Genomic DNA, 20,914 nt, shown 5'->3' on the forward strand with positions numbered 1-20,914 from the left:
CCAAATTTCCACATTTCTAGTTGTAAATCCCAGTTAGGCACCATGGTTGCTAATACAAAGCCAGCGTTAGCTTAAAAGAGCTAGTTGGAACCACATATGCATTCATCTGCTGTGCTTATAGCTTCAGGGTGCAACTAGCACATAGCACTCTTCCTCTGTGGAAAGAAGTAAATGGTGCCTTAAACTAAAGTATGAAATTCTCCTGAAGCTCTGCTGAGATAGAAATACTGACCTGCTTTGAGTGGCGACGATGAGCCTGAAACTTTCTCCTGCCAGCTGTATTTCTTCCCAAAGGAGTTGTTGTTTAAGGTGTCCTGTGGGAATCAGGAGGGAAAAAAAGACAGGAGGAAATGAGAAGAAGGAAGGGAAGTAAATTAAAAATAGATGGAGGTTAAAGACGGGAAAAGAAACAGATTTTTGATCGGTGAGGTCTGGATCCACCAAGTGAATGGAGACTCTCTCACACACACACACACACACACACACACACCACACACACACACACACACACACACACACACACACACACACACAACACACACACACACACACACACACAAAGCTTTTATTCTGTTGAATAAGCAGTGGGGCTTCTTTTGTCTGTGTTATGTGGTGTAGATTTAAAGGGAACCAGGCCTTTTTACAGCCATCACACACATACATGAACCTGAGAACCTTGTTAGTTCTTTAGAAAACCTCCAGAGACCTGCTTGAATGCAGATGAAAAGACTCAATGAGTGTGATTGTCCTCAGTGTCCATGTAAAGGGAGCTCAAAACCTTGTTCAGGACGATTCATTTTATGTTAAAATCTCGAGTCTTGATGAGATCGAGAGGTCACAGCCAACGCTCATAAACCAAGGCACTGATCACAGATGCATTCAGACAGATGGAATTCAAACTGTTAAAGAAATGGAAAATGTTATCACACTGAAAAAGGTGGAAAAGAGGTTCCCACGATGTGGCTGCTGATACTGTGTGTTTATCCTGTTTATTTCTGTCTCCTGATGCGTTCAGGTTAAAGAGCGAAAGAGACCGAGAGTAATAAACAGTTGCAGATTTTCAAACATAAAAGGAGGGATGGAAGCCATCGATGATGACGCAGAATCCAAAATAAGACCTCCCCAGTCCACCCACAGCGTCATATGACTCACTTCCCATCTATGCGTGTAGACTGTTGCTGTGGGAACCAGAGAGGCTGGAGGTGGGAGGCGATCGGGGGGGGTAAAAGCTGGTTTTATCAACCTGACAGTAAATAAATATAAATATTATCTAAATATATATATATAAATATAGTTTATGTTTATGTTATGTTAGCCATAATTTCAGCAACTGTTGGGATGTGGAGAGATTCACTAATCAACTCAACTGTATTCTGCAATATTCTATCACCATTCCAAAGAAATGAGAACACTTCATTTGTTGTGAAACATCAAGCGCAACAATATTGGTCAAAAATGGATTTTAAAGTGAGAAAGACTGCAAAATGTGTAATGTGCGAAGTGCACGATGATGATCAAGATGATCATTTCCATGGTGAGGAACGAGCTGTTATTAGCTGTGGTCTGTTGGTTCCTGGTGTATTGGACGCTGAAGGTTTGGTTCTTCTACACACTCCAGTGAAGAGAGCACGAACACTGTCCCAGGGGACAGCACGTCTTCCAAAGAAGCAAAACATTGGAGAGCAATTATTTCCTCTCATACTTCTGAGTTCTGACAGCCCTCTCTTTCTCTCTCTCTCATGCATACACACAAACACACAGTACAAACACACAATCTCCACAGTTCAGGCTGTCAATCTGATCACCCAACTAACTGGGTATTTGTTCTTTGCCTGCCTGTGAAGTGGAAACAAGCTGTGTGTATGTGTGTGGTTTGTGTGTGTGTGTGTGTGTGTGTGCAAGAGTGTGTGTGTGTGACCATTTGTTGGACAGTAATTGCACAAATTAGGTGCATGAACAGAAATGTAGCACATTTTTTGTCTGCTCAGGTTAATTAGTAGTGCCTTCGAAGTGGCTGCAGTGTGTGACCAGTTTCCTTAAGTCCCTTAAGCTATGAGGAGACTCCAGCAGGAGTGGTGGGACTAACAGGTCTGTGAAAGTTGATTGAGTCAGACAGGTTCACCCATGGTGACAGCACTGGTTAGCTTTATTTTGGTTTGATTAGTGTTACTCAGACAGGACAGTAGCTGGACCTTAAGTACTCTTAACCCACTGCTCCCAGCATGCAGCTGGGTCTTACCTGCTGTCTCTCCATTTAAGTACAAATCTTGACATATTTAGAGGGCAGTGGGTTTAAAAATCACAATAATGAAAATAGCAGCTGTTTCATGTAACAACTAACAGGTGGTCGGATTAAATCGGGCGACTAGATCACTTTTCATCCAGCTTTAAACAGCTCTTCTCTCCTTCAGTGCCACGAGAGCAAATGTGGCATTAAAATGGTTGTACAGGAGTGATGCGTCTCATCCTCCGGAGAACTGTTTTCCTGCTGATTTGGGTGAATTAGACACTTAATCCTGAGACAGTCAACGGTGGATTTAAGTCACGAGCTCTAACAAACAGAGATAGACACAGAGGAAAAAAAACACCCTCTGTCTCTGGGCCTCGACAACAGGCACTTTTGTTCGGTCCAGTAAACATCCTGTCAGAGAAACAATTGTAGTCAGGTCGGATGGTGAGGTCACGCAGACCGTCCCTTCATGTTTTCCATTTTAAAATGTCGCATCTGAACTGGCTCAGACACCCAATCATAACCAACAAAGATCTAAAACTTTACTTCGCCTGATGTGATCAATGGGTGTGTGTGTGTGTGTGAGGAGACTGAAGCCCTACCTGCGTACGTGGCACAATCGGGAAGAGGTTAAGGGTCGTGGGTCTTTTGGGCCGATACGTATCCATGGTGACAGGTGCTGCGGGGTCCTTGATAAGCACTGGGGCTGCGATGATGGATGGCTTTGAGGAGTCTATGTCGCCGCGGAAACCGTCAGCACCGTCTATGAGTTCCAAGTGCAGCATCTCTGCCTGAAGCTGGCCGACGGCGCCCAGCTCTGCCCTCCCCGACACGCTATTGGTTCCTCGCCTCATGCGGCCCTGCAGCGATTGGAGGAAAAGAAACGTCGGTCAAACACAGTGAGAGAAGGAGGGAGAACGTGCATGGGGGGGGGGGGGGCATGAGGAGACTGAGCTGGCCAATTAGACTCTGCTCTGCTTACAGGCTGCCCCACGCTCGCTGCCAACACTGAGCTGCTCCTTAAAGCCCGGAAACAAGCAGAGCTGATTCTGAGCATCTGCTCCATCACATGACAGTGTTTACCTGTAACAAGTCAGCGTGAGACCTCCCTCTGCTCTGGTAATCAGTTTAATTCCTGATTTTAGCCTCTGATCATCCCTGTTACAGCCTCAACACACATTGGTCCTAACATCTCTACAGATATTCAACGTGTGTAGAAGACAAAACAGCCAGAAATCATCATTCAGCTTCATGAGAACATCAAATATAATAATGTGACAGCATAAGTTTCATGATGAAAACTGCTTCCTTCTGAAAAACAATGCAGACATACTCCTTGAAACCACAACAGAGTAACGCTGGGGAACACGTTCGTGAGAAAAATCTAAAAAGTAATTTCTCAAAACGGCTGCTGGAAAGTGACATAAAACCACCCTGATGTGACAGACGGGATGTCAAAGTGCACTAGGACACTACAGTCTGCTTCACATCCCATCATGATCCCCGCAGCCACACACACAAACACTGTGTGTGAAAGTCTCTACACGGAGTCACTGTTAAGCTCATAACAGCCTTTAGCCCCAGCAAGAGACACATCTTGTGTGCATGTGTGTGTGCGTGTGTGTGTGTCTGTGTGTAGCAAGCTAACTCGCAGTTGGTGAATTGAATAGAGGTTAATCCAATTCCAGCAGCTGCCTTCAAGCACATTAGTAATATGCAGTAAAACTCTTTTTTTTTTTTTTACACAAAATGTACGATTTTTCAAACAGTATGATGCTAATCTTATAATATTTAACAGCTAAACATATATCCTTAAACGCTTTTTCTAACAATCAACCATCATTTGATAAATTCCATCTCCTGGAAGACGCTCAGTCAGGAGTCTTTGTCAGCCACTTTCTCTTCCTCTCATCTCTCTCTGATCAATACCTGCTAATCTCCAGGCTTCCCCTGCTCTTCTCCCACTTAACGAGCTCAAAAATGATGGCCTGGTCCCTTTAAGACCACCTCAGCCCCTGTTGCTAGGAGACAAGCGGGCTAAGCCAGGACAAGGAGGCAAAGGAGATTCTGCTGTGCTGAAGATGCTGTGACGCTTGGCTCTTGTCCAATCAGAGCATGCATGCATATATATATTTATTTAGATTTTAGTAATGACATATTTAAAGCAAAGAGGGTTGTTGGTTGTGACCAAATTTCTCTGTTGGATCATCACTCTTACAGCTGCATCAATATTTCATTTAGCACATTAAGGGCTTTTAACAGGAACAACAGGAACAATATTATTGTCATCATCATACATCAGGCTCGGAACAGGTTTATTACCTCTTCCTGTTGCTTCATCCCAGTTGTTGCCATGTGCAGATGAGATGACGTGAGCAGAGTGTGTATGTGTGAGTGTTTGATGACAGAATATCAGAGGCAGAAAGAGAGAGGATCTCAACACTTATTTTCAGCTCTGACACATGCCAGAGGTGATGGAACCGCTGTTACCATGGTTACAGATGATGTTTTACTGGACAGTCCTCTCTCGCTCTTTTTCTGCTCAGTCTCTATGTTTGTGCCCCACTTCCATCTGCTTTCCCTCTCTGTGGACTCCTCCCTTGTCTTAGGGTCAATGCATCAATATGTTATGTTAACATGACGCAAACAGTCAAGTAAAAAACAGTTATCAGCATAACCCTTTCAAACATTCTTTTAAACTAGAAGCATGGTCTCATGATAACAATGTAAATAATAATTCAGGATTATTGCAAGATTAAATGAATTTATTGTCTTATTTCATTGAACCTAAATGCTATTAAATCGACAATTATAAAACATTGTTTTCCCATCTCTAACAACAGGGGGCAGTATTGCCAATAATATGTGTGTCTATCTGACTGGCTTATTTTCTGACAGACATGACAGATAACTGCTAACTGAGGACCAACGGGTGGATGGGAGGTGGTCCATTTAATAAGTCCATATAATCACTAAACTCCAGATGGATGCATCGTACCAGTTCAAATCATTATGCATGTAGTGTATCTGATTTAATGTGTCTTATATCAAACTTAAAAACACATCAGATGACCCTGTGGTTGAATCAATTCTTTAAACCTTAAAAAAAAAACCAACACCTTCTTTTGTTTTAGATCCTGTAGCATGTAATTGTGGGGAAAATGAGGAGAATATGGGTTGAACCATTTTGGTTTTGTTTGCCGTCTAGTTATGAACAAAAAGATTGCTTTCTGAGATCTCTCAACCATGGCTCTGGAGTATGCTCACCACCTTTATTCCATGGCTTGCCTGCAACTTTATTTGTCTCAAACAACAGCAGCAAACAGATTTGCTCCTAATCTCATCTCATCATTTATTGACACAGAAAAACACACAGGCAGTGTTTTCTCTGAATTGTTCCGTACATCGCTGGGCAGAAACAAGTGCGGGGGTTTGCTGTGTGACACAAATTGTGCATTAACCTTTATACATGATGCTATGATGATGCACTAGCTACCTAACTAGCAACATTAGCGAGTATCAGGTTTACTAGGCTGCACAGTTAGTGTATAGAAGCACAGCAGTGCATGTTATATGTGAGCAGTCATAAATGTTCAACCATAAGAGTAACATGCCCTCTGCCTTCCCATAAACCCCTGAACCCCCCCCCCCCCTTCCCCGTGGAAGCAGGCACCACGCCCGTCTGTGTTGAGTGACACTCCATCTTTGTGAATGCCCGTTATTGATGAGATAAGAGGTGTCCTAAACCTCCTCTGGGATGATGAGATCACCCATGAGGTCAGATACAGCGAGGTCGCCGGCCACCCCCACCACCCCAGAGATGTTCTGTAGATGCTGCACCCACATGCATTTTTAAATAGAGCAGATCTTCATCACACTCAGCACTTTGCCGTTGTCTCGGATCTTAACATTGACTGAAACATGAAGCAGATTCAGACCTGAATATATTCATAACCAGCTGTCTGTATCACCACTCTAGCTCTGCCTCTGTCCACCTGATGCATCAAAATCCAACAGAAGAAGCTCATTAGACGCATATCTGATGACTGGAAATGCACGTTTTCATGAAGCGTTAATGTGAGCAACTCGATTGTATCTACTGGATCTCAACAATACAATAATTTTATCACTGTCTGATTGGTTGTGAAGTACATTTGTTTTTACTCTTTTTTATATCAGGTCTCAGTTGAAACCTCCAACCATTGGATGCTCTGCTTCAAGCATCACTGTGTTAAAAAACCCAATGTTAGATAAAAACCCCACAACAAAGCACCATCATCCCATTGAAAAGCCTGACTTGGACTAACAAAGATGGACGACGTGTTCCTCACGCTACTCAAAGCAGAAGCTGTTGCAGGATATCGCCGATCTACCGTATCATCACACACTCTGTTGAGAAGCACCAGCGGACGCCGTTCGTTTCCTGCACCGCCTCGGTTCTGTGTCCTGAGGTGACGCAGCTCTTCCCATCTCCACTTCTGATCTCTGCTGAGCCACTGCAATGTCACCAGCGACTACACAGCCTGAACACACACCTACGGGTACACTCAACTCCCTGCATCACATTTATTTCAAACAATCAAATACAAGGCATATAAAAAAAATACAGATCGTATAAATCATGTTGGGAAAGGGCCCCCGACCCTTCTGTTGCCTTGGCTACAGGAGCTAAATGGAGGAGGAGGTGATGATGGTTTCACTGGGAATAGACTGAGATCTGACAGAATGATGAATCCACCTCTGCTTCTTTTTCACACTGGCAGCACCACTTCATGCCAAATCCCCTTTTTATCTATATCTACAGTGTGCTGATAGCACGGCGCAGAATGCTGCTGAAGTCTCTGACCAAACCGGAGAAATATAAACGGCTTGGGGACAATTATTTAGAGAACTGGGAAGCAGGAGGATCATTCAACTCTGATTAGACTCAAAGCTCTCATGCCTCTGGCAGGAAGTCGTTTGGCACTGCTGTTAAGGAGGAAATGACAGTGGTGGAGGATCTGGACCCTCAGAGATTGTGAGAGTCACTGAAACGTCGGGACAAAGTGACTGGGAAACTCAAAACAACCTGGATTAGCTAGTTTTGCATTTAAGGGCCGCATGCATTTTCTTCCACTTTTAAAAAAGCACCTCACTGTGTAAAATCCTCTGAATCACAGCGTTTCCAAAATACAGTTAAAGATGATTAGTGGCTGCGAGTGACACTAATAAAAGGAAAAGCCATCATTGAAAGAGCATTTTATTAAATCTGAGGGGAGCCAGATCTGGGCTTACCTTCAGGTCCGGCCCGTTGCAGTTAAGGCTCATCCCGCGCTCGTCGGTGATCTCCGTAATCTCCGACAGGTCGTCATCTTCAAACTCATCCAGGCTGATGTCGTGGGTCAACCTGGTTACAGGGGAAGATTAAGATAAAGTTTAGAGACAGATGGGACGGCAAAATGAAACATCTCACGCTTATTCGTAGCCACAGTTTTTCATAGAATCTCTGGCTGACCGAGTTTCATTAATGACGTAGGACCGGGAACATGCAGCCTTAGCCGATCTGTCCAGGATCTTGCAGGTCTCCTGCAGCATGTGTAAAGGTTTAATGAGGGCTAAACTGTGTGTGGACATTGATGCATTCCACAGATCCCAGAAACTGTAAATACACTCACCTCAACAATATTTAGCGTCATTAACTATTACCATTAAAACTATCAAGAGACAGAGAAACACGATGAAGCAGCACCTGCCCTCATCTAAAAATAGTCGCTCTCTGGTCGCTAAAGGAATTACCCTGCAGGCTGAAATAAAGCAAAAACAAACAGGTCTCAGCTGTTTTTGCATTAATTAGTGATGTATAGTGGACGTTACCATGGTCGTGGGCAGAAAAGTGGACTATCCTGCTGTCTCTGTCAGGATTCAATTAGCTTACAGTAAACAATGCCTCAGTTTTCCCCTTCTGTAATTATGTCTGCCTCTTGTCTCCTTACACTGCAACCTCCTGGGCACAGCAGACAGCCGGAAAATGTTATTAGAGGGAGGAAAGGAAAGATGACAACGACCACAATGAGCATAAAGGCAAGCTGTCAGAGAGACATGGGGAAGCTGGAGAGCTACAATCGCCCTGTTCTCGCATGATGCTGATACCAAATCTGGCTCCACTGACACTGCATCTGTCTGCTGGAGTATATACAGCTGCCGCCGTCTGTGGCCATCGCACGTCAGAGAGCGCTGAGGAGGTAAATAGCCCAGGTTGAAGCATCTGCTTACATCTATAATGAGACCCTGAAGGAGGCAGCAGAGGAGCAAAGGATTGAAAGAGGCCATGAAAAAGGGAAAGGAGGACAACTAAAGGTGTGAACTCCACGATCTGATGTTAGACTACAAAAAACATCTTCGAGACCAAGAAACACCTCAAGAAGTCACCTAAAAAATGCAAAAGTGTACATTAATAGTAAAACACTGACAACCTATGATGACATAATGTACGAAAGGATGGTATTATTTGTTATTTAGTTGTTAAAGGTCAAATGGTCTCAGACAAACAAACTCATTCTTAAAATAACCAAGTACTCCAGTAACCTGTGACATTTTTACAGGTCATCAGATATGAACAATTCAGCAAGCACTCCTCGCCCCTTTGACATCCTTCATCTGTGCTTGACTATCGGATATTTCTCATTTGCATATGAATACACCTTCAGCAAAGCCGTTCTTAACTGCAGGATCAGGCACAAGCTCCCAAGCACAACGTCGTACAGTCCAAAGAGACCGATCCAGTTCCATTAGTTCCCTCTAACTCCTGTCTTTACCCAGCAAATATCTTGTCCCCAACCTGATTTGTTGAAGAAACACAGTTGAAAGCTCTTAGATTCCTACGAGCAAAATATGGCCTCAAACCAGTGACAGTGCAGAGTGACCACTGTCATAATTTACAGGATATTAAAGATTAAGTTTCAAGAAGAGGAGAGTACAGGAAATTAAGTTATAAGAACACCGTGAGTCATCAAGGCTAATCAGTCTCACCAACAGACAGAGGTCATGATGGCAGGACAGTACATTACAGGACATATAGATACATATGCAGCAGAGACTGCAAAGAGTTATTGGGAGAAACATGTGTAGAGGAAAGTGAGAGCACTTAATGCTGGGAGATAAACCACCAGGACAGGACAGGGTGACCCCCTTCTGCTGCGGTGCATTGCAGGCCAGGAGGGAGTTAAAATTCCCTCGTGTCACACCAGAGCTCAGCCTATAAAGCAGGGAGCAGACATCCTAGACGACATCAGCTGCGCCGCCGCTCCGTACACCCTGAATCCCCAGGCCATTTAAACCTGATCCAGGAAACTCACTGACGCTGAAACTGAAAGCGATTTCAAAATAAAATATATCCAAAGAATCACAACATTGGGCTTTTAGGAACCCTCAACAAATATCTCTCATTTACTAATGAAAGATTTCAACACAGTTATCAGATCTGTGCCATTTTACACTGCAGGACCAAAACATTGTAGTACAGGTCCCGCCTGGACGACAACAGCGCCAGCGATCAATGTGGGCTGACTCAGCGATGGGGTTGTGCTCCCGGTCAAGAGAACCCTGCTGCACATCTACTGTGTCATCATAAGCACTGAAAGTGAGACGCAGCAAATCAGTCAGACGGTAGTAACGGCAGGGCGCCCCCGCCATCATCACCTCACAAAACTCGTGGTGCGTTGCCAATTTCACCACTCAAGGTTACGTTCCCAACGGTTTAGAAAAAATAGATTTGTGTTTCTATTACAGCGGCACCGCTGAGGTAACCCAGGCCTGATCTGAGAATACCCAAAATATCCCCCGAGGATATAAATCCTTTCCTCCTGCAGTCAAGATGGTCGTTAGTTTCATTGATAAATGTGTCTGCAGCCTTGAATTAGCCTCTCCTAAGGTGGTTTTAATTTTTCATCAGCTTCTCAGGGATTTTTCAACAATTTTAGATTACATATTACACCTATGGATTGTTATAAGATGTTACGGCAGTGACCTATAGCATTGTTTTTGGTGTTTGCTTTATTTAAGGGCAGCTTAAAGGTTGGGCTCACACTGGGCTGAGGAAATGACATTAATTCAAGTTAAGCGATATGTGGAGCCCTTTGGACACACAGAAAGAAATCAGATGAGATTCTGAGCTGAGCCGAAATTTAGCCATGCCTGAATAATGCAAAACTGTTTAATTACTGGAATGGGGGGCGCGACTACGCCTTTAAAATGAAGTCAGGCTGTCACAGGTCCTGAGCACAGCGTTTACGAGCATGTTTCAGTTTGGTCCAGTTAAGATTTGGATGAACTCCAGCAGTAGAGGCATCAGGACGCTGTGCAAGCACGGCCTGCATCACTGCCTGCGTTCACGAAGGGCATAGTGACCTCCTGCCTGGGCCAGGACGGTCCAGGCCAGCTCATTCGTTTTGACAACGACTCCCACACCGACAGCACCGTATTTACCTGCCGCGCACGTGCAAATGTGAACAACAGCAGGTTTATTGATGCTGGTGTAGTCAGAAAATGTTTTCTCTCTCAGATATTAATGCTGAAGTTTTCAAACGGAAGAAGAAGAAAAGTCTTTACTGTCAGAATACAGCGAGGTACGATGTCAGGTATTTAGAGTAGAAAGAGAAACACAAAGATATTGTAACCGAGCTGGGCAGAAATGTAGGTCATTCCTGGTTTCATATGGTTATTTGCTGCAATGTTTGCTAATGTACAGAAGCGTGCAGGCAGGAGTGTGGTGAATGTCTGCCAATGAACATCACCGCTTTGATCCATTTTTGTCAGATTAGCAGCAACTGTATGCTCCTTCCTGTTTTACTTTACTCCCCCTAATAATTCACGATTTTCTTTCATCAAGGACAGGAACTGGGATCAGGACCATCCTGTCAAATTCACCACAATCAGCTGGGACCCCCCCTCCTCACCCTGAGCACAACATGCACACTCCCATCATGTGCCAAGAAAACAACCTACAACACAAAGTCACTGTCACACTGTGGAAACAATCCACCCATAAAGTATCAGCAGGACACAATTGGCCTCCATATTGGTCAACACGCCTCCTCTTTCCACATAAACATATGCATCCACTCTGATTCAAGGACGTGCAGGAGCTTTAGGATGCAAAGAGACGGCATACTACAGCAGGGAAACAGGCATGTAAGCACTTACACCCTCACAAGGTCACACACAGCCATGATGAAAAAACACAGAAACAGTACGGAAAGAACGAGCTGCCCTACCATTTCTCCCACTGGTCCTCCATCCAACCCTCTCCTCCTTCCCCTCCTGAGTCCATGCTGTAAGTGAGAAGGGCATCCACAGCTGAAAGCTGTGGTGGAGGAGGAGAAGAAGGAGCAGGAGGGTTAGAAAGTGAAGAAAAGAGGGTGGGCGAGAGGAGGAGCGAACACAGAGAGAGAGAGAGTGAGAGAGAACTGGAAGGGGAGAGGGAGGAGGGGTGCAGCTCATCCGGGTCGATGGGAGATGTGTCCGATTCAGAGCCTCGCTCCTGCTGCTCATCCGGACGGTAGAAGGAGGTAGGTTTGGGAATTATTTAAAGCGGAAGAGCAGAATATGCTATAGGTGAGTGGTGTTATATAATCTCCTCCTCTCTTCCGCTCTGGTTCCCCCTTTCAGATGTGTATGCTGTCCATGTGAGCCACTGCGGGAAAATACTACACATGCAATGGCATAAAAACCCCAACAGGATAAACGGGAGCACAAGAGGAGACTCCTCCCACGCCGCATCTGTGTTTCAGTCCCTGGACACACGCTCACGTTCAATTATTCATTCACTCCACTGATCACAAAGCACCTTTGTCATCAATTCCACCATTTTCTTTAACGGACAATCATGTACAAATGAGATAAGACTGAGATTCTGATAGCCAGGTCTGATAACACTCGCAAACGTGGATGCAATAAGTCCCTTCAATTAAAGCCAGGGATGGAATGAGAGAGAGACAGAGAGAGACAGAGAGAGACAGAGACAGAGACAGAGAGAGAGAGAGAGAGAGAGAGAGAGAGAGAGTGCAGAGGGGTGAGTGCCGTTAAATGCAATATGCCATGTCAGCAAAAAAGAGCAACAGCTGTAAATAATCATCATGGAGAAGTCCAACCAAAGCAATAACTGTCCATTCTGAATGTCAGCTTCTGCCTTAGGTCATTACTTTTTTCCCTCTCTTTTGTTTTAAATAAAAGAGCAGTTTTACACCCCGGCCTCCCCTCTTGCTTCCCTCCACCACCCCAAACCCCTGATGCCACCTGTCAGAACGGTCACTTCAAATACGGGATCGGCTGCGATCTATAAACGGTGATCCAGGTTATCGTCATTGCTGGACCCAAACATGAAGCTGAATTTATGGTAACAGTGGCTGCTGCTCTTTTGCTCTGTTATACTTATTTTTATCTGCTCAAAGCTTTAATGAAGAAAGACACATTGCACTTGGAAGCTTATTTCCATAATAATGAATAATCTTCTAACAGACCTACTTTGAAATCTCTTATCAGGCTAAAGTGCATGACTCTGGACTGTGGTAGGAAACAACAGCAAAAGCCTTCAAGCTGGAACTTCACATGCACCCTTATTGCGCTACACGCACACACGCACACACACACGCGTGATGTCTACGCTACGCCCCCTGGTGCCACACCTGATCACTGCAGGAACATCCAAAGTCACTGTTCATCACAGTTTATGATGTTTCATATAAGATTCCACTCATCATTATACTTTGTTCACTCTAAATACAAGGAAAAAAAATGATGATTCAATTTTAAATGGTAATTTTTAAAAAAAAAAATCAACCTCATTAACACACAACATCATTTGAATGCAAAGATCCGCATACACATGCTCTTTGCATTTGAACCTTTAATAAGACAACTCTTGTCATCCAGCGTCAGACTGAGTGAAACCGCAGGTGCAGGCTGGGATCGAGCTGCGCTGCAGTTTAAATTTAGGGGCTAAGAAATGGGGTCACTGGTTTGAAAAGCTCAAAGATGAAGAGCTGCTCATCAGTAGGCGAATTTCCCCACACAAGCAGCTCTGCAGACAACTACTGTTTTTTATTTTCCTGGCATCATTTCTTAATAATCCAGCACAGAAACTGTACAGAAGATAAACCAACCATATAAAATAAGCCAAATCCATCTTCAGAATAACATTAATGGCCATGTAAAAGGTCTCTCACAGTCCAGGAAATATAGTAAAACAATACAGCAAAATAAATGTGTGAATAATTTTAATAAAAAAGGAAGAAACTAACCAAGTGTGCAGACGCAGAGAAGATTATGTGGGGGGAAAAAACAGTAACATCTGTTTACTCTGAGACTGGCTCTGCCTGGAGATATAGATTTTCTGACCTATTTCTGTGTGCACTCAGAAACAACAACCCTAAAATATTAATGTTGCTTCCTCTGTCCCTGATCTGATCGTCTGCTGATCAGCTTACCTGATTGATATGGCTTAGTTCCATTCAACACTCATTTTTTACCCTTTATTAAACAAAAATGAACTTTATTAGAGAATGCCTGCAGTCATTGTTGCTCATTAAGGTGTTCCAACTAGTCTCATCATATTCAATCATGTCCAGAAATGGTGTTCTACCACATTTGTTCAATAATCAGTGGCGTTTTTCTGAGAAATCCCAATTTTCTGGCAAAATTTCCCATGGAACACAAGCCCAATCATTCCTTTATCACATTAAACAGCACATAAACACAAAGCCTGAATTTGTGCATGATTATCCGTTACAAATGATTGGACTACACCAAATCTCCAATTCCAGAAAGAGCATCCTTAGGGAGTGCAGATACAGTGTATCCCAACGGTTTGGATTAAACAGAGAACAGCACAATCTGGGAAAATCCTTTCTAAACTGACTGTAAAACTTTCTCCTCAGGCCACTGTGGCGCTCTCTCCTCCTGCTGTTGACAAACTTCAGTCAACATCTTCCTGGGACTCTTCATTCATTAAGAGCTCCAGCTTTATCTGCTCTTCTTTCAACCTCAGCTCTTGACTGAACTTCCTCTCCTCCTCCAGAAGCTGTTTCCGGAAGTATTTTTCTATGCTGGACTTTTTCTGTAAACCTTTTTCATGCTCCTCATAGATCTCTTTCTTAAATTTGTCTTCCATGTCAAATAGCTGTCTCTGATGGCTTTCCTGTAGTTCCTCCAGCAGTTTGAGATGCTCTTCTTTGAGAGCAGTATATTCTCTGCTGGCCTCGTCCAGTTCTGCCCTTGTGCTTTGCAGCTGGTCGACGGTGTTGCTGTAGGCAAAAGTCTTCATCTGATATTTCGCGATGGCTGTAATGAGCTCTACGTCTTTGTTAGCCAGACCTTTTCTAAGCTGGTTGACGACTTCATCGTAGTTCGTGGCTGATCTCTGCAGCTCACTCCTTATCAAGACTACTTCTTTAAGCTCTCTCCTATGATCTTCTGCCTCCTTTCTCAGTTTTTCCAGAACTTTATGCTGCTTCTTTTTCTCCTCTGCACTGTCATCTTGAAGTTTTCGGAGTTCTTGTTGGAGACGCTGTGTCTCCTGCTTGTAGGTCTCCTCTTCCTCCTCTCTGGCCTTCTCTTTCTGCTCCAGCATCTCCTCCATCTGCTTTTGCCTCTCACTCCACTGCTGTGCTCGTCCCTCCCACTGTTGACACACTTCAGACAGCATTTTCTGGAGCATCTGGTCTTTGTGTAAGAGTTGCCTCCTAATGGCCTCATCTTGTTCAGCAAGCTCCTGCTTGAACTTCATCAACTCTTCAGAAAGTTTCTGTTTGAAGCTCTCTTCATTCACTGAGAGCTGCTGTCTCACCTGCTCTTCCTTCAGCCTCAGCTCTTCATTGATTTTTCTCTCCTGTTCCGGCAGCTGTTTCCTGAAGTTTTCTTCATTTGAGATCTCCTGCCAACAATATAGCTGTTCCCCAGAGATCGCCGTCCTAAAGTTTTCTTCCATGTCAGACAGCTTTTCCTGGTGGCTTTCCTGTACTTCATCCAGCTCTTGACCCCTTTCTGCTTTAAGTGGAGCATATTCTTTGCTGGCCTCCAGTTCAGCCTTTGTGCTGCTTAGCTGGTTCAGATCATCAACGTAGCCCACAGTTCTCATCCGCTGCCTCTTGATGGCCATGCTGAGCTCTTTATCTTTATCAGCCACAACTTTTTTAAGCTGTTTGACTTCCTCTTCCCAGTTCTTGTTAGATCTCTGCAACTCACTGTTTTGCTCTTGCTCTTCTTTAATCAACTCCTCCAACATCTTGTTCAGTTTTTGCCGTTCTCCCTGACCTTGACCAGTCTCCATGTCACTGAACAATGTACGGAAAACATGGTTTTCAATCAGCTTCTCAGCTATAAATTCAAACATGTCAAATGTTTCAAAAAGAAAAGACATCTTACCTCATGGTTTGCATTTCTTTGCAATATAGAAAGTTGTGGACTGTACTCAAAATTAATTCCCGCCAGTAATAAACAACGCAGTCGTAATGCTGTATGATACCAACAAGAACCGTCTTGAGGCCCTGCTTTGGGGCCATAAGTCAAAGCCACATTTGTCCTTTTATCATTTATATTTGATCATATTATTTTCATTTTGTCGCATCAAAAATCAATGTAGTCATGGCAACTAAACACGCATCTGCACGCCTATGCATGAAAAGCCGGGTAGTCTGTTATCCTGTGGGCTTTTTAAAAAAAAAGTAATCATTATTCAGTCTCGCCACCCAAGGTGAAAAGATTCAATGTTTTTTTCACTCTGGAAATGTGTTAATGTGACAACGATTTCCGAGGAATCACGATTTCCTTTCAAAAAACACCAAACTCCAAACCAGCTCTTTACCAAACCACCTGTGATTGTCCAACAAATACACATCATTTTATAGGAGTATCTACTCACACACAAACAAATGTTGCAAATACCAGACTTCAGTAATGCTCCATTCTATAACAGGCCCAGGTCAGAGGTATAGGCACACAGTCCCTGTTTCTCTGGGATTGTCCAGCTTTGTTTGTCTCCACATCAGATAAATCAGAAGCTGCTGAAAGGACTCGGGGATGAAAGTCTGAGGAGAGATGGTTGTAGATCTGCAGCTCAGCTAATGAGCCAGAGAAGCTCCGATCCTGAGGGTGTGTGTTCCTGTCTGCATGTGTTGCAGCCTCACTGGGGAATCTTGATCACACGCATGGAGCCACCAGTCGCACTGATCAAAACAAATCACAGCTTCTACTCGTCCACCACTTTAAGACACCCAGTGTGTGTTTGCAAGGGAGACAGGCTATGAAGCAAACAACACGCAGCTAATCCGACTCCCTGCAGGTTCAGGTGATCACCTACCCGATAAACTCCTGTCTGCCAGAGCTATTTTTATTTGCGTCTATCAATTATGCAAGAGATCATTTTAAGTTCCTGCAGTGTAATTATTTAGTGTGAAGAGAATCGAAAGAGATTAGATAAATAGGAAATTACATTGACGAGACTCATTAGCAAGGCAGTGTTCAGTGTTTTGTTGTATTTTAGGAAATTAAGACTGCAAACTGTCCAGTTACAGGACAAAAATATCAAGTTCTTATCTAAGTCTGCAAACATGACAGAGCAGCATTCCAGCATCCATGGAGGGAGATCAACAACAATATTTAGGTAAACATGTGCCTACATCAACAAAAACAGCAATTACAATTATTATATTATTATAAAGATCAGGTTATATTTGATTTCTGATTATCAAAGATGTTTTTTTTTTTTCTAAAAAAATCAATTTACCAACTACACATGAAAATAATAATAAAGTAGAAATGGACCAATCCAGGGGAGCAGCTGAAGTAATTACCTTAAGTATTTAAAGTGCAATTGGAGAAAAATATTTTTCATGCTGATGACAAAATAAAACGAGTACAAATTAAAAGTCTTCACGTAACCCTGGAGCTCATCGAGTCCTTACCCAGATCTGACAGCAGAACTGTGGTCGGGCGAGCTCACCAAAAGTAAACGACATGATTAAAAATGATCCTGCCAGAGCTTCTGTCGCTCCTCCGGGAGCAGACACGCCCAGACGGACAACATGCGGCCCGGCAACACGCTTCATTCCGCGGGGCCAGGCGAGCCCCGCCGCGGCGTCTCCCCGGAGGAAGCGTTGGCAGCCTCGGCTGGGCTGAGCCGCGCTGTTGCGCTTCACTCACGCACATCGTCCGGGGCCGGCCGAGCCGACCACCACCGACTCCCGCAGCAGGGCTCTTACCTGAAGCTGGCCGGGGAGTTGAGCCGGGCGCTGCGGCCAGACGGGGGGCTCGCTTTCCTCTTCTCTCTGTCCGCCATGACGTCGCGCTATTCCTCCGCCATCAGCTCCAGCGAGCACGAGCACGAGCAGCCGCCCCGTAAACACCTGAGCGGCCTGGCGATGCTGATACAGCGATGCCTTCATAGACTGGCGGAAAAACAACATTCAGCCCCCCGATCGAGCAAGAGAGTATACTTATAAATTATGTACGTTCATAAACGTGATAAATATCGCACATAAATACAAAATGCTGTTCACGCACATGTCTATTCAAAGTTCATTGTGAACTTTTCATAATCAGTTGGGCAGAATGACAGAAAACAAAGAGGAATCTAGAAAGAGGGACAATTTACATAGAGGCATTGAAAGCAGCACAGGTTTCTAAAAAAAGACTGATAAGAACTTTAATTTAAACATAACTCATTAAAGGATGCTGATAATCTGCTCGTGTTAATACAAAGCGTGTGTCCTAATTAAGTATATTTTTAAGTACAACAAATACACTAATTTATAACTGGATAGTGGATATCATGTTGTCCACCAGGTCTGCACAGACAGGGGGCGCTGTTGCCTAGAGCGATGGCCAAGTCACTAGTTTGCCGCCGCAACGAGAGCAGCAGGAATCGGCAGGACACGAGGAGCGGGGGACAACCGGGACGATTACTGTGTAGTACTAGATATAAAGGTACTGGGAAGAAGTTTAACTATAATGACCCATAAAAATTGTAAAATCTAATTTTAAAAAAGCTGTTTATAGGTTTGTTTATTTTAAAAAATACATTTCAAGTTCAGGTTGACGTGTAAAGAATGCACACTTTTATTAACATTTCTTCTTGGGAAAAGGCTGAGACATTTGATGAAAAGATCATTGTCTTTTTTGAATGCATTCCTTCTTGTTTGTCCTGGATTTGAGCTGTAGTTTGGCCCTGATTGTTCTCCATTTGCCCGTGTGGAGACAGGCCAGCGTGCTCTGAGGTTTCAGAAGTGTGCACTCTTTCTCCTCTGTTCCATCACCCATCCTGCAGGATTCATGTCCAGCTTCAGCATGTTGAGCAGCCAGGGGTCCTGCTGGGCCCCTCTGATAAACTCCTCTGCACTGATGTAGCCTGTTAGACAGGTCAAAGTTAAAAACAAACAAACAAACAAAAGAACAAAACAAGATTTGTGTTCTAAAAATCAACGCTCCCCAACTTCTTAAACTTAAAGTAAATAACTAATCACCATCTCCATCAGAGTCAGCAGCCTGGAATATTCGATCCACAACCTCATCCACCGTCAGCTGGGAACCGGAGTCTTTCTTGATCCGATGGATGCTCTGGGAAGTAGAAAGAGATGGAATGATGTGATGAAAGAGAAAAAAAAAACACTGAAAGTGTATAAACATGAGAGTCTGCTGACCACGGAGACCTACAGAGTCAGAGGGTCATAGTGGACCTGTCATACCCTCATATCTACACGGAGCAACTGTACGGTAAGCATATAAAGGTTCCTGGAAGGGGTAGATTCGGAGACTTACATCGATTATTGATCGCAGCTCCGTCCTGTCCACAAAGCCATTATTGTCTCTGTCATACACCTTGAAAGACCAGCGCAGCTTATGTACCAGGTCTCCCCTGAAAACCAGGTTCAGCGCCGCCACGAACTCCAGGAAGTCGATAGTGTTGTCCTGAGAACGGCAGGAGAAATGAGAGCGGGGCCACGTTGCCACCCGCTGACCTGAGACAGCTTCAATCTCTCACCCCATTTTTGTCAAAGGCCCGGAACATTCTCTCCGCGTACTCTGCTGCCTCCCCCGTTGGGTCCACCCCAAAGAAACGCTTGAACTCGTGCAGGAAAAGCTGTCCGCTTGGGCACTCCGTTACAAATTTCTTGTACATGTCCTGAAGTGCTCTGATGTCGATCTCCTTGCTGTTCTCTGTCTGCTGCATTTGCCCCATGGCTGCTTTTCTTTTACCTGCACATCTTCCTGCACCTGATGTCTAGATAACGTATGGATGGAGCCTCGACTTACTGGTCCCTATGCTTTATGTAAGGCTGTGGGATCTAGAACCTCCAGGGTGTAGCGATGACATGGGTGATTAGCGCGGCTGTGGGATTACACAGGTATTACCTTGCTGGGGTTTCCTCTAAGGTAATAAGATCAGTAACTCGGCGTGTGCACGCGCCCACTTTGATAACCAGCTAGCTAACCAGATTATATTGGAATGTCGGATGTTTGGAACACCGAAATTTGCTGAATCGAGGTTTCCCCACAAATCACTGAGCATTCTTATAACTCGACAGTAACCAAATTAACTCATTAAAGAGAGCTGTTCTAATCACACATCAACCTGTTTTTGGTTTAGTGACAGAAACTAATCCTTTCAATGCAGATGTTAGTTTCCAGAGCTAACTCACAGGGGTTCGAGATGAGGGATTGTACAGTTCGTGAATTATTGTTGCAGTTTATCTACAGCTAATCCTTTAGGTTTGTTTGGCCATATCAGGTTTTCCTCAGGTTTTTTCTTTATTTCTCTAGGCTCTTCCCAATGTAGGATAAAGTAACGCAACATAAAATACCATTTTCATGTTTCTAGCTATCTAATGGCCGTGAAAGTTGAAGTGCACCTTCACTATTAATTGTCTTTCAGAACAGCCAGACAGGCTGTTTTAAGGCTGTGATGCTGAAGCTGAGATGCCCTATAAAGATTCCCAAATTGTGACACCGATCGAATGCTGTGCTGTTTTTCTGGTTCTAAAAAAGAAGCTGCAAAGTCGCATTAGGTCTCCCTAGTTTGGAATTGATGTGTCAGTCTCTTGTAATTAGATTGCATGAGTCCTGTGGATAAGGGGGCTGCCAAATCTTTCCAAGGGTACTGACAGAGACTCCTTGAGTGCATTCTAATTAATTAATCTCTAAATCATTTGTTTGCTTTGGCTACATTTAGTGCAACATTGTCCGAGTTTCAGGACAACTCCTACTAATTCCACACTAATTCAAACTCACTGCATGTTATTATGCTTCAAGACCAATTTGGTTGCACTATTTTGCAGCTTTTGCAGCTTTTTGTTGTAAAAAAAAAAAAAAAAAAAAAAAAAAGCCCTTAAGAGCGCAGATAAATAATGAAGATGTCAATTGTACCAGTGGAGGAAATATCTGCATCAGAGGAATTCATTGTCTGCCGGTTTCTGTCTCTAATCTTTAGTACGACTCTACCCTTGAGAAACGGTGCAACGGTGCGTGTCATAACGCCAGAGCGAGACTGCACAGTTTAACTGGAGCAGGAGTGTATAATCAGCCCGTCTCCCTCAAGTTCTCTGGCACAAGAAGTCAGATTAACCTAGATAAAATCAATTTATGGTATTTGTGCAAGCGGATGTTTGGCAAATCAGCATGTTGTCAGTTTTCTCTTTAATTTGAATAAGTAAAATA

The 20,914-nt window shown here is 43.9% G+C and overlaps 3 protein-coding genes across 5 annotated transcripts in view; all 3 read right to left on the minus strand.

Moving 5' to 3' along the window:
* Positions 1-17,619, minus strand: part of LOC130514023 (C-Jun-amino-terminal kinase-interacting protein 1-like) — a 24,888-nt gene extending 7,269 nt beyond the window's left edge. Inside the window, exons 1-4 of one of the 3 annotated variants that reach the window (XM_057013385.1) lie at positions 17,464-17,619; positions 7,505-7,616; positions 2,833-3,090; positions 233-314 (exon numbers count right to left, since the gene is read on the minus strand). In XM_057013385.1, coding sequence (XP_056869365.1) covers positions 233-314; positions 2,833-3,090; positions 7,505-7,616; positions 17,464-17,540 — 529 coding nt within the window. In that variant the 5' untranslated portion in view covers positions 17,541-17,619. Of the gene's footprint in view, positions 1-232; positions 315-2,832; positions 3,091-7,504; positions 7,617-17,055; positions 17,112-17,166; positions 17,433-17,463 lie in introns of those variants that run through there. The other 2 variants (XM_057013400.1, XM_057013393.1) reach the window with 2 other exon arrangements.
* LOC130514042 (golgin subfamily A member 6-like protein 6) lies at positions 13,466-17,049 on the minus strand. The gene is made up of 2 exons (XM_057013411.1): positions 15,629-17,049; positions 13,466-15,537 (listed from the first exon to the last, which is right to left on the minus strand). Exons 1-2 carry the CDS (start codon positions 15,763-15,765, stop codon positions 14,181-14,183), a joined length of 1,494 nt encoding a protein of 497 aa, XP_056869391.1. The 5' UTR covers positions 15,766-17,049; the 3' UTR covers positions 13,466-14,180.
* A 676-nt stretch (positions 17,620-18,295) lies between the features above and the next one.
* On the minus strand, positions 18,296-19,569 carry LOC130514066 (guanylyl cyclase-activating protein 2-like). Its single transcript, XM_057013435.1, has 4 exons — positions 19,242-19,569; positions 19,019-19,168; positions 18,724-18,817; positions 18,296-18,608 (listed from the first exon to the last, which is right to left on the minus strand). Exons 1-4 carry the CDS (start codon positions 19,437-19,439, stop codon positions 18,481-18,483), a joined length of 570 nt encoding a protein of 189 aa, XP_056869415.1. The 5' UTR covers positions 19,440-19,569; the 3' UTR covers positions 18,296-18,480.
* Positions 19,570-20,914: the final 1,345 nt, after the last annotated feature.

Source organism: Takifugu flavidus, chromosome 2, assembly GCF_003711565.1.
Source record: "Takifugu flavidus isolate HTHZ2018 chromosome 2, ASM371156v2, whole genome shotgun sequence".
Classification (NCBI taxonomy): domain Eukaryota; kingdom Metazoa; phylum Chordata; class Actinopteri; order Tetraodontiformes; family Tetraodontidae; genus Takifugu; species Takifugu flavidus.